The 12542-nt window shown below is 37.5% G+C and overlaps 1 protein-coding gene across 1 annotated transcript in view; it reads left to right on the forward strand.

The window, feature by feature from the left end:
* The window catches only part of unc-13 (protein unc13 homolog), a 205044-nt gene that overhangs the window by 129895 nt on the left and 62607 nt on the right, over window positions 1-12542 (forward strand). The window contains exons 6-8 of the mRNA XM_080283857.1: window positions 4959-5178; window positions 9752-9820; window positions 11663-11783. Coding sequence (XP_080139983.1) covers window positions 4959-5178; window positions 9752-9820; window positions 11663-11783 — 410 coding nt within the window. The remainder of the gene's footprint in view (window positions 1-4958; window positions 5179-9751; window positions 9821-11662; window positions 11784-12542) is intronic.

A 12542-nucleotide genomic window follows, 5' to 3' on the forward strand; every position in this document is an offset into this window, starting at 1 on the left:
ATCCCTCCTCTGTAACCGCTTCTGATTGCCCACCATTTCTCAGTAACTGTACCCCGACATCTTTGTAATTCAGCTCAGTCCTTGTTTGTCTTCTCTGTATCCTTCCTTGATCTCTGTAACCTGTTTAGTTCTCTCTGTAACCCTCTGATTTTGTAGTCTAAGCTCATCGTTACAAGACCCATCTTTTTATGTATTTTTCCTGGCATGTGTAACGTCACCTCATTATTATTATTATTATTATTGATCGCTTTCAGAATAATTTCATCCTCATTTTCAAACCATCATCATTAACTCCCTCACTTTTTTTTTTTTTTTTCTTATCTTGCTTCCTCTTCCCATTTTCTTCCTTTTCCTACCCATTTTCTTCTCCCCGTTCGCACTGAGCTCGTTGTTTGGGAAGATTTTTTTTTTTTTCAATACTTTTTTCAACAGAATTTGTCCAGTTTTCTCGCGTATAATTTTCTTCCCAATTCCCATATATTCCGCCGTAATTTTTTCTTATATTTTTTCTCATTTCGGTTTTCTTTCCCACACTCCCCCCCGTTTTATTTTTTTTGCTTCTCTCTCTCTCTCTCTCTCTCTCTCTCTCTCTCTCTCTCTCTCTCTCTCTCTCTCTCTCTCTCATGCCAATTACACCTCATTACCCCGCCGTCATTCACTCAATTATCCGCCTTTACACAGTTATCTCCCTCTTAATTACGGATAGGCCAGTTAACGACTCTTCATTATCTAACTACCTCGTTCGACTGTTAGGAGAGATAGTGGTAGCTTAAAATAAATGTTAATGCGAATCTAATTTATCGATTTTAAAACATAATTAATACCAATAATTTCTTTTGTTGCCCCGATTTTTAAAAGTAAGAGTGATAAAGATAATTTTTAGTACAGTAAAATGATGCTGTTGTATATGGCATTGTTTACTTTAGGTTTTCCTCTCTCTCTCTCTCTCTCTCTCTCTCTCTCTCTCTCTCTCTCTCTGGGTCTTTTTCATTTATTTCCAGATTTTTTTTCCCGTTGATTAGGTTTTCGATCTTTGTACCGGGATCAACACTTTAAACATTAATTTATTTTATTATTTATTTATTTATTTATTTATTTTTAGTATCGAAAGGCTTGCTTCTAAAATGCTAAATTGAATTCAACCTCATTATATTTTCCCCTTCATTTTGTAACCTGTTGTATCGGCCTTACCACTTTAAGTATTGGGGTGTTGTGTTGCGTAAAGGTTAGTCTCATAAAGGGTAACTCTCTCTCTCTCTCTCTCTCTCTCTCTCTCTCTCTCTCTCTCTCTCTCTCTCTCTCTCTCATATTTCTGGAAGTCGTGTAATCAGGATACTTTTGAAAAGAATTTGTTTTCATCTTTTTATTTTGTGTTCTTTGCTTTACACCGTCATTGGAAAAAAAAATTACAAAGTATTTACCATTTAAAATAGATAGTTCGTAATATCCAAAGTTACGTAATAATGGATAAAACGATAATTGCGTTACCTTTATCCACGCACGCCTTCATCCCACCTTTAGTCCCTCCTAACCATGGATGCCCGTTTTCTTTACTCGTAGAAAACAGGTAGCACAGTATACAGTAGGACCTTTATAGCATTTTTTTTTTTTTTCTGGGTGTGCGCTAATTTTCGTTTTTTATAGGGTCAAAAAATTGTGTAAATGTGTTTAATAATTTTCTGTCAGTCTGAAAATTCAAAATATTTCTATATAATTGAAGATTTGAAATATTAATCTTTTAGTTGTGTACGTCAAGCTGAACATTGTAGTTTTTTAACTTTTTTTTTTCGTTTCATCGTGTTTTGGAATATTAAGAGATTTAAAAAATTATATATGCTCTGTGATTCTTTTATATACATTTTTTTTCTCATTTCATCGTGGTTTTGAATATTAAAAAAGAAAAATAGTTTACATGCCAAAATAAATATGAGGGCATTATAGGGTCGCCATTTTGAAAACGAGACCACAATTTTGGATTTCATAAGATTTTGGTCCGTGCGGTTTAGTTTACATGTAGAAATAAAAATAAATTGCGTGGCTTTTTTTCCCATTAAATACGAGTTATATTTTAGTGTTGTATATTTTATGCATTGCCTGATTTGCTCATTTGTGTTACTGCATTTTTCGTCCATTCATGTTTTTCGATTTTAGTGTTGCGCGTAGATGAGTTAAGTTTGTGTGGTATTTCGTCCATCCGTCCATCCATCCGTCAGTAGACCTACCAGTCCATTCATCCATCTATCCATCCTTTTATCCATCTATCTGTAGACTTACTAATCCATCCAGTCTACCAGTCCATCCATCCATCCATCCACCTCCATCTCTGCCATCCATCTATCCACCTCCATCTCTGCCATCCATCTATCCATCAATTCCTCTTTCGATGTCCTCGCGTATCTATATTTTTTTACGTTTTTTCGATTTACATGTATAATAAGTTACTAATTAAACTTTCTTCTCTTTTTGTTCCACGTGGTTCAGATTACACCGTTTGTGGTATGTTTATTTTCGTTTAGTTTCGCCATTTATTTCTTTTCGATTCCCTTTGTTCATCTTGTTATATTTTCCATCATTTGAACTCTGATTCTTGTGTAATTTTGTGTAATTAGTTTGTTGACTGTTTTGTATATTTTATTCACTGTTCTTTTTTTTAGTGTGAATTTAGTTTTTTTTTCCGTCATCAGTGACCCTTATTTATTTATTTATTTATTCCTTTAGTTTTGAAGTATTAATCGTTCTTTTAGAAATATCGGTCTTTTAGTATATTTAGTTTTTTTTTCTTTTTTAGTTCTGTTTCATTTTTATTAGTTGTATAGTTCCTTCACGTATACTTTTACTATATCATGTACATTTATCTTTTATTAATCTTATTTGACTTTCTTTACTTGTTTACTTTTAAGGTATTTACTGTACCATTCACTGATTTACCTTTTTTTTTTTTTTTTTTTTTTAATCAATTTTCATCTGCCGAAAACCATTATGTGTTCCCCATTTTCCAATTTTTTAATTTTCATAAGGGTTTCTTTATCATTTCCGCTTTCTGTTTTTCATGATTTTCCGTTTCATTTTTTGTCTTTTCCACGTCAGTCTAATATGTTTTTACTGGTGTTCTTCCTCTCCAGTGCGGTTGTTATTTTGATGTTTTAATTGTTCTTCCATCTTTATCTCTTCTTCCATGTTTACTTCTTCCTGTGCTTTACTTCCTTGATCTTTACTTTTCTCCTTTACTTCCATTGTCTTTACTTCTTCCTTTTCATTACCCAAGTTCTTTCATTTTCTTCTTTATCATATATTTTTTCTCCTCCGTATGCACATCTGCCTTAAGCTAATCCACTCTTTCTTTCTCCTTTTTCATCATTTGTCACTTTCTTCATTACCTTTCTTTGTTATTTTACATCATTTGCTCAACTTCCATCAATTAATCTACTCACACGTACATCCTTTCCTTCCATCGTCTTTACTTCGCCCTTTTCATTACCTTTCTTTCATTTTCTTCATTGTTTTTATTATTTTACTCCATTTTCTTAGCTAATTCTCTCTCTCTCTCTCTCTCTCTCTCTCTCTCTCTCTCTCTCTCTCTCTCTCTCTCTCTCTCTCTCTCACGTACCAGGTCTCACAAATCTTTCATTTATGATCCCCTATTACCCCCCAGCTTCTTATTAACTACCACCATCTTACCCACCCTCACCATAACCTCCCTAATTCTCCCATTCTTCTATTCCCCATCATCCCCCAAATCCCTAACCACAAACCCACAATCCCTCCCTCATCTCCCCCATTCTGCATTTTTCAATTTTTTTTTTCCACCACATCCCAGCAGCTTATTATAATACTCATTTTTCTCTACTCTCATTTTTCTCGTAACTTCCAGCCATATCTCACCATATTATTCTTATTTTAGACATTTTTTTTCTCTGGCTATTCTAATTTTTCGTTATTTTTCTCCAACCAGCGACTTTCCAGTTTTATACATCTTCCTTTACCTCTTTTGTGCTTTGTTATTTTATTTTTTTTCATCAGGTATATACCCATCAACCCTTTGTGTTCCTGCATCATGTCAAACTTTTATTATTATTATTATTATTATTATTATTGATTTGGGTCTGTCATTTCCCTACATTCACCATTAGCTGTAAATTATCAGCAACAGACCCACACTATCTCCCATCCTGAACGTCCTTTTGTTTCTATACTCGTTCATATGTGTTAGTTTTCTTGCCCGAGTGATTTAATTCACTTTTTGTCTCAGTTTAAGCATCCCTCTTATATTTTATCCCCCTCACAATTTTCAGCATCTTTAAGGCATACTAATCCTCTCTCTCTCTCTCTCTCTCTCTCTCTCTCTCTCTCTCTCATCTTGAATTTTTACCTCTACCTTGAAACTAAACTGACTTTGCCAAACTTCAGCAATTATTCTTTTATTTTCACCTGTTGTTCATAATTCTCACAGCCCACAGTAATTTCTTTCAGCTAACTTGTTCACTCTTCTACCGTAAATTTTGTTGTATCATTTTTGTCATTTTTTTTCCCACTTTCTTTCAACTGGGTCATCTCCTTTTCCTTTTGTCCCCTCAAATTGTTCAACAGCTTAGGCAGACAACTTCCCCCCCTCCCTTTCTCTTCGCGTCAACTCAGCCATCCCTCTTCTCACAGTCCATAGCAATTTCTATCAACTAATCGACTCTCTCGTCCTAAATACTTTGTCATTTTAAATTGATTTTTCCACCTTTCTCTTGCCTTCAGTTAAACTCCTTCTCACAGTCCCCAACAATTTCTTATCAACTAACCATCCTTCTCACTGGAAATATTTTTATCATTTAAAATTAACCTCCCCCCTCCCGACCTTTCTCTTGCCGTCAGCTAAATCGTCCCTCTTTCAATTATATCTCATTGTCCAGCAACTTCCATCAACTAACCTACTCTTTCTCTCCTACCCTCACCCTGCCCCTCCTTGTCAGAAAATGCACGTGTACAAGAAGACCCTGCAGGCGCTCATCTACCCCATCTCGTCCACAACGCCCCACAGCTTCGTCATGTGGACCGCGACATCACCCACCTACTGCTACGAGTGTGAGGGCCTCCTGTGGGGCATCGCCAGGCAGGGGGTCAGGTGCCAGGAGTGTGGGGTCAAGTGCCACGAAAAGTGCAAGGATCTGCTCAACGCCGACTGTTTGCAAAGTAAGTTGCGATGGTCTGTTTGGGGGGAAGAGGTTGTGGAGTTTGTTTGTGTGGGTTGTGAAGCCTATTTGAGCTTGTTTGCGTGAAGTTGTTTAGCCTGTTAGTGTGGAGTTGTGACACCTATTTGTGTGAAGTAAGTTGTGAAACCTTTTTGTGTGATTAAGAGTTGTAGATGTTATCTTAATTAGTACTTTCATTATAGTTATTATGTGTTGGAAGAGTATTATCCTTTTATAGTTTCTCCCCATTGGATAGTAAGATATTAAAGGGCTGTAGAAGTAAGGTGTGGAGATTGTCTTGAAGAATGTTTTAGGTCTAGTTAATTCCACTTTTCTCTCTTTCTTTTCCTTTTTTAAGTTGTGAATGGTGTTTTGAAGCAGATAGTTATTTTTGGTTTCGTCATCGTTATTGCGCATCTCAAAAGTTCACTTCCTTACTATCAGTTAATATAATATGAGGGTTATTTTGGCGGAGTTATGGAGGATGAGAAATTAGTTGTGTTGGTGTGGGTGATTTATTTATTTATTTATTTTTATTTCTCTTAATTGCTGACTGTTTGCAAATAAGTACACCACTGTGGGTCATTTATTTCTGTTTTGTTTTATTACTTATTTGCATTTATTCCCTCATTGTTAAGTGTTTGCAAGTAGGTGCATCAAGTTTTCTGTTAAGTGTCTGTGAAGAGTGTTTGGTTAGTTACTTAAGTTTGGTGTCTATTTTCAGCATGTTTTCTTTCTTTTCTTTTTCTTTTTCTTTTCGTTAATCTGTGAGGGCTCTGTTTTTTCCACTTCATTTCTCCTTTATTTTAGAATGTATAGTAAGTTGTGGTGGCCTTTGTGGTAGAGGACAAGTGTGGATTTTGATTTGAAAGGTTGATGTGCAGTTACGCATTTTTTTTTTTTTTTCTCGTGGTCGTTTGAAGAATGGTGTGATATCGATTTTGGTAATGTAAACGCTAGTATTATTTTTCAAAGGTAATAATGTAGGCGATTTATTATTATTTTTATCATTATTTTTTTGTGATTCTGGGGGATTGGTTCGGTAAATTCACCCCTCCACTGACGTATTATATCTCAGTCCTGTCACCTACTCATAGTCAGTGGAATTTTTATTATTTTTTCATAATTCTCGCTGTTGACTGCTTGGATTGAGGGTGTTGGAACAGTTCTTTATTTTCATTTACTTTATCGTTTTCTATTAGGGCTTTTTAGAGAGAGAGAGAGAGAGAGAGAGAGGCAGGAAGAAATGGGGTGTAGGTTAGCTTTTCATGAGGCAGGGTTAGATTTACATAGCTATCAACTGTACAGCGTCATTTTTTTTTCTCCTTTTCCAGTTTTTTGAGTCTTAGTTTTCCCCTAGCATACGAGCAGCAATAGTAATTTTCCAACCCAGGCCCCCAACTTGTACTACTGAGTGCTGAGTGAACAAGGACAGGGGGGAAATGAATTGTCTAACAGTCTGACCGGCGGAATCAAACTCGGGTTCTCTCAGTTGCAAGTTGAACCAGCTAACCAAAATTATCTCCCCATTAACGTAATGAATTCCTCTCCGTTATTTATATCTTTTGTTGGTAATACGTCAAGCAGTATAGCTAGTCCTTAAATATTTACACCCGTCAGTACGTCAGATAAAACATGAATATTCCAGCCATATTTTATTGTTTTGACCCGGAAATGTGAAAAGGAGGGTAGGGAGGGGGGATGGATGGGGGTAGGGAGGGTGAGGGGTGGTTGGGGCAGGAAGGGGAGGGGTGGTTAAGGGCAGGGAGCAGGGTAAGGGTGGTCGCATGTAGGGAGGGGGTGAGGGTGAATGGAGGGTAGGGACTGGGTGAGGGTTGGTTGGGGGTAGGGAGGGGGATAGAGGTGGATGGGGGTAGGGAGGCGATGAGGGAAGGTTAGGAATAGGGAGAGGATGAGGGATGGTTAGGGGTAGGAATGGGGTTAGGGGTAGTAGAGAGTGGGTGGGGGATGGTTGGGGGGTAAGGAAGGGATAACGGGATCTGGTGTGTTATGAAAACGTCAGAGTGTAAGCCGACTTTAAGCCCGATGCTAATGTACCGTTGGCTAGAGCGGGGAGGGGATGTCGGGGGTAGGGGGGGTGGGGGAAGAGTGTTAGGGGTTACGAGCGTACATGTTATTAATGTAGGATGAACATAAATGGGGATGAGCGCGGCATAACCCTGAGATTTAATATAATTTAGTGTTCGTTTTCATGGACATAATACTGAACTGAGAACAACAAAGTGCGTACGGTAGATAAATGAAAAATATAATACAATAACCGACTCTGTAATTAGTCCATTTCTGGGACGAACATGGTGAGATTTAAGAAAATGTAGTGTACCGGCGTTGTTTAATTAACGTAATACAACGATGGAAAGAATAGAATACTTAAATAATCTTGGAAAAATAGTACTGTATTTATTTTCACGACATTGATCGTTAATATATGTCCCTTTGTCTTTTCCTCCATGAAATACTAAACTCAAGTGACATGCCAGCCGTCGCGCACATCAAACTGTTTGTTAATTGGCCATTTGCTGACAATTCACTAATTGGACCTGGTACACTGTTCATTAATGTTAACTTCTGTCTTCGTCATAATTGCCATGGCGATTTTTTTGCAATATTGGTGATGCAAGAAGTTGTAAGCATCATTTGTAGCTTGTTTCCAGTTTACTTTGGGTTACATGTGTAAAACAGGATGCAGGGGTCGTGCGAAATGGTGATGAGTTAAGCTGGATTGGGAAGCTTTAAATAAGGCTAATTATTGTTGCTTTAGATGTAGTGAGGTAGTTGACTTTAATCTGGTTTCATTTCAACAAAATCAAGTTAGGTGAAGTTAGGTCAGGGTATTTTCTTCATGAACAGTTTTTGTCTATCAATCTATCTATCTATAGCCAAACGCCATAATCCCATAAGGGGTGGCCGTTTGTCTTTGAATTACCGTAGTTGTTTTACGGGGAGGGGCACTAACCCTCCGCCAACCCGCTTGCTGACACGTGCGGAACATGTATGGGTTGGTTATGTGGTTGCCACCCAGCGTTGTAAATGGTTTCCTAGCTTACAGGAAACCATGAGGCTTGTCACTCAATGTAAAGCCACCTGAAAAGGAAAGAAGAGTAATAAAAAGTGACAGGAAAGATAGGAGAAACAGGAAGAGAGGAGGGCAGACAGAAAAAGAATGATAAAGGTGAAGGAACAAGCAGGCAGCACTACATCAAGTGAGTGGATGATGGTGAGAAATAGAAAGATAGGAGGACAGACAGAAAAAGAATGATAAAGGTGAAGCAAGGACTAGGCAACACTACTTCAAGTGAGTGGCTGATGAGAAATAGGAATAGAGGAGGCCTGACACAAAAAAAGAATGATAGAGGTGAAGGAAGAAGTAGGCAGCACTACATCAAGTGAGTGGGTGATGGTCGCCACCACCTACCACAGTTTCTGCTGTTAGTAATACATACATTACCCCTAAATCTCTTTGGTATTGGCATTATACTCCTATCTTATATAACAGTTGAATTGTCGAGTGAATAACTGTAGTTTAAAGTTTTATGCAGACCAAAGTCCCTAAGGTGTTGATGCAGATGTCGTCTCTGGTCATGCCACTGACGTTACAGACTCACTTGCAGAGAAAGATGACAGTGGTGATGCTTAGTGGGCAGTATTTTGTCTTTGGAATAATTTTGGCTAATTCCTTTTGGAAGCAAATATGGTACTGCTAGTAAACTGAAGCAGATATGGGACTGCTAGTAAACTGCCACTTTTTGAGAGCTCAGGTAGTATATTGAAGATGTAAAAAGACTTATATTTAATATGTATTATGTCCATGGAAAAAACAAAACATACTTGGCCATTTCATCATCACCACGGTCATTAAAACTTAAGGTATATAATTGTTGATGCAAATTGTTGGTTACTTGGGTTTTTTGTATACTTTGTTATTATTTTTTATGTACAGTCTGTGGTATATATGTATAGACAGTTTGGCAAGCACAAATGGTACATTCATTTTGATGGCCTGGCTGTTGACATTGTTGTTTTTTTATTTCTCTTTCGATTGTTTCTGTTAGGAATTGAGGAAGAAATTAATGTAGACCAATGGCGAATATGTCTTCTACTGAGTTCATGCCGGATCCCCCGGCCAGACATAATAGCAGCCAAACCAAGCCAAACTTTACAATGCCATAATTATGTTATAGAGAAACTGGGAGAATCTTAGGCGAAACAGACTCTATATATATATATATATATATATATATATATATATATATATATATATATACAGTATATACAATACGTATACTTTTTTTACAAGTACAGCAATTGTTAATTTTTATAAATTTGTTGTAATTTTTGCATTATTCTTCTGTATACCTGTATTATACTTATTTACACATTTCATTTTAGTGTTTTTTCATGTTGGTTGAATTTTCCTTTTTTTCCTTTAATATGTTTGTCTTATACAGTATGTGCTTTTTTTCACCCTGTATGTCATTTGTGTTTTGTCCCACCCTGTCCTACCTGACATACACCCTGTATGTTGCCCTGGTATATGGCCAAACCACCACCAGCTGCCTACAGTCTGACACTCCACCACTCCTGGCTCCCCAATGTAGAGATAGTGCACGTCATAGCCCAACGTATGTGCAGAATAATGCATAGGATGAGTATCTGCTGTATAAATAAACTGCTTACTAAGGCTGCATATATCGTGTAAAACTTTGAGGACAGCAGTGTTTAGAGAATTTGGTCTATTGAGACCTTGTGCTTTTGCATTCATTCTTTATTTTTCCTTGCATAAAGCTCATCAAAGCTGCAGACAGTAGTGCTTACATTTACCTGTGTTGGGAGAATAATTAATACCGGTACAGGCAAGTTATTTGTTCATTAATTTTGAGAGCCCTTACTGTACTATTATTTATTGTGTGGTGTTCAGACAAAAAAAGGAAAATAAGTATTGAGTTACTTGGAGGCAAATGGAGAGTAATGGGCATACAAACTACAGTCATGTATATAAGCAGGTGGGTCAGTCACAGCTGTTATTTGCCATCCTTGATTTTTTTTTTTTTTTCTCCCCATCAGGTGTTCAAACTGCATAAAGCACCCCCCCCCCTCTCTCTCTCTCTTTCATTTTACCCAACTTTGATTTCCAAGGATCTTCACCACTTCTGTATTTAATTCATTTTGATTGTATTTGCAGTATTTTTGTCCAACAGCCCCCTCTTGTTCTCCACGCTCTCCACACCAGTCCAACTGTCACCCACTCCTGATCTCATTCCCATCCCCCACATAGTGACATCCTACTAAATGTTTTCTTTTTTCTCAACCTATTGTCTCCTGATCTTTCTTTTGCAGCCCACATAATCCACTTTGCTGTCCAGTTCTGTTTGTCTTCTGCTTCTCCAGCTCACCCATTTTTGATCCACTCTTTTTTTCCCATAACCAGTACACTGCATTGATGTAGTAGCTGTTTTCTTTTTTGTTATCTTCAAAAGACTGGCCTGTCACACTGCCATATTGCAGAACTTCTGCCTATCAGAATTCTTTTATTTCTTGAACTGCATCTCTTTGGAACTCGCTTCCCCAGAATGGTTTTCCCCCAGAACTACAGCCTATGGCTGTTCAAGTCTATCTGTTACAGATTTTTTATGGAGGACACCTGTAATCAGGTGTATAGATTATTTTTTTTTAATCTGTTTTTTCTTCCTCCGTTCTGTTATTAAAAAAATATATATATATTCAGCTTTGCAGAAAGTTTTCAATCCAGAGAGTTAGGTATGGTATTGGCTTCGTTATCCAGTTCAGAAGCAAGGGCCTTTCTATAGTTAAATGTGTCTGGAAGCAACAGAATTAATCAAGATAATGCATCACCAGATTCAAGGGGTTAATTGAAACCTATGTCTCTGTTCCCCTCTTCAAGGCCTTCAATGCCAGAGGTTTTTGTAGTCCATCTCCAGTTCATTTTTATTATTCTCATTTCCTACACCCATCATCATTGTTCCTCTCCCCTTTTTCTTTTATGCTGTTCCCCATATTAATCAAGCCTCCATCTTCACTATGTCTATTTCTTATCCACTTCACTTCCTCGTTTTCTGTCATCCAATGGCTTCATCTCCCCCAAAGTATATTGATATAATTAATTTTAAGTGCAGTTCAGCTTTTGCCCGTTTTATTGCTTGAGAGGGCTCTGTATGGCCTAGCTAAGCAGCCAGTGTTTATCTTTCTGTTAGCTGTAATATTTTGTTAGGGAGGGTGTTGGACAGTTCATTGTTTGGATTTTGGAACAGTGCCAAGTTTTAAAGCTAATACTGTACGGTATTTTACTTGTTTGGCCATATTCATACATATAAGCTTTTGATAAATGATTTTTGAGTTACTTTGGTATACTGTTGAGTTTGAAAACTCAGTGCTAATTAAGCTTCATCTGCTCAGTCATTACTCTTCCTAACTTTCATAACTCCATCTCTCCACCACCACCTCAGGAGCAGCTGAGAAGAGCAGTAAACATGGTGCGGAAGACAAAACCAACACGATCATAACAGCCATGAAGGAGAGAATGAAGAAGAGGGAAATGGAAACTCCTGAGATCTTTGAACTTATTAGGTATGTCTTCAGTTGATTGTTTTTTTACCTTTCACATAACAGTCAGAGGAGGTTGTTGTTATCACTGGGATCAATAAGTGTCCGTCCATAGAGTTGGGTGGCAGGGCAGCTGGTCAGGCATAGAGCTTTTGTTTCTGGGCCAGAATTCAGAAAGTTTTCTCTACAGAGTCATGAAATTTCACACAGCAATGTGTCATATTGTGAACTGGTGCCTTTTTATAGGTAGAGTGCTGTGTCTTAAGTTTTTTTGTTTTTTTTTTATGAAAAAGTAAAAAAGAAAGAAAACAATTATATCAATGCAACCTGCACAAGGAATCTGAAGGACCCAGGTTATGTTTCCTCAAGGCATTTTCCTTATACCCACCTTTAAAAGAAAAGATTGGGAGGGGAGGAGGGCCATTTTGCACTTGGTTAGGCATGCAGGGAGGTGGTGGGGTATGTTCTTGGTTAGCTGGAGGGTAGCAACAGTGTAGCATTGCCTATATTTTTATTTAACTTCATTTGAATGATTTGTGTTACCTGAGGACTGGATAGAATGTACCTTGAGCAGCAGAAGCTCACTTAGTAAATTGCACTTTGTTGCAACAGTTTTTTTCTTTACCCAAACAACTGCACAAGCACATCATGCATTACCGTTGACAGTGATCCTTTGCTTATTGTGGATAATTCGTACTGAGCAAGGTGTATGGTAAGGAAATTGCATGATAATGAAAGCACAGAATCTGTGGGATTTACCGGTATCCCAGATGTACTGGGCAT

The sequence above is a fragment of the Coenobita brevimanus genome, chromosome 98, assembly GCF_032717465.1.
Source record: "Coenobita brevimanus isolate Jiangsu-jjx chromosome 98, ASM3271746v2, whole genome shotgun sequence".
Classification (NCBI taxonomy): Eukaryota; Metazoa; Arthropoda; class Malacostraca; order Decapoda; family Coenobitidae; genus Coenobita; species Coenobita brevimanus.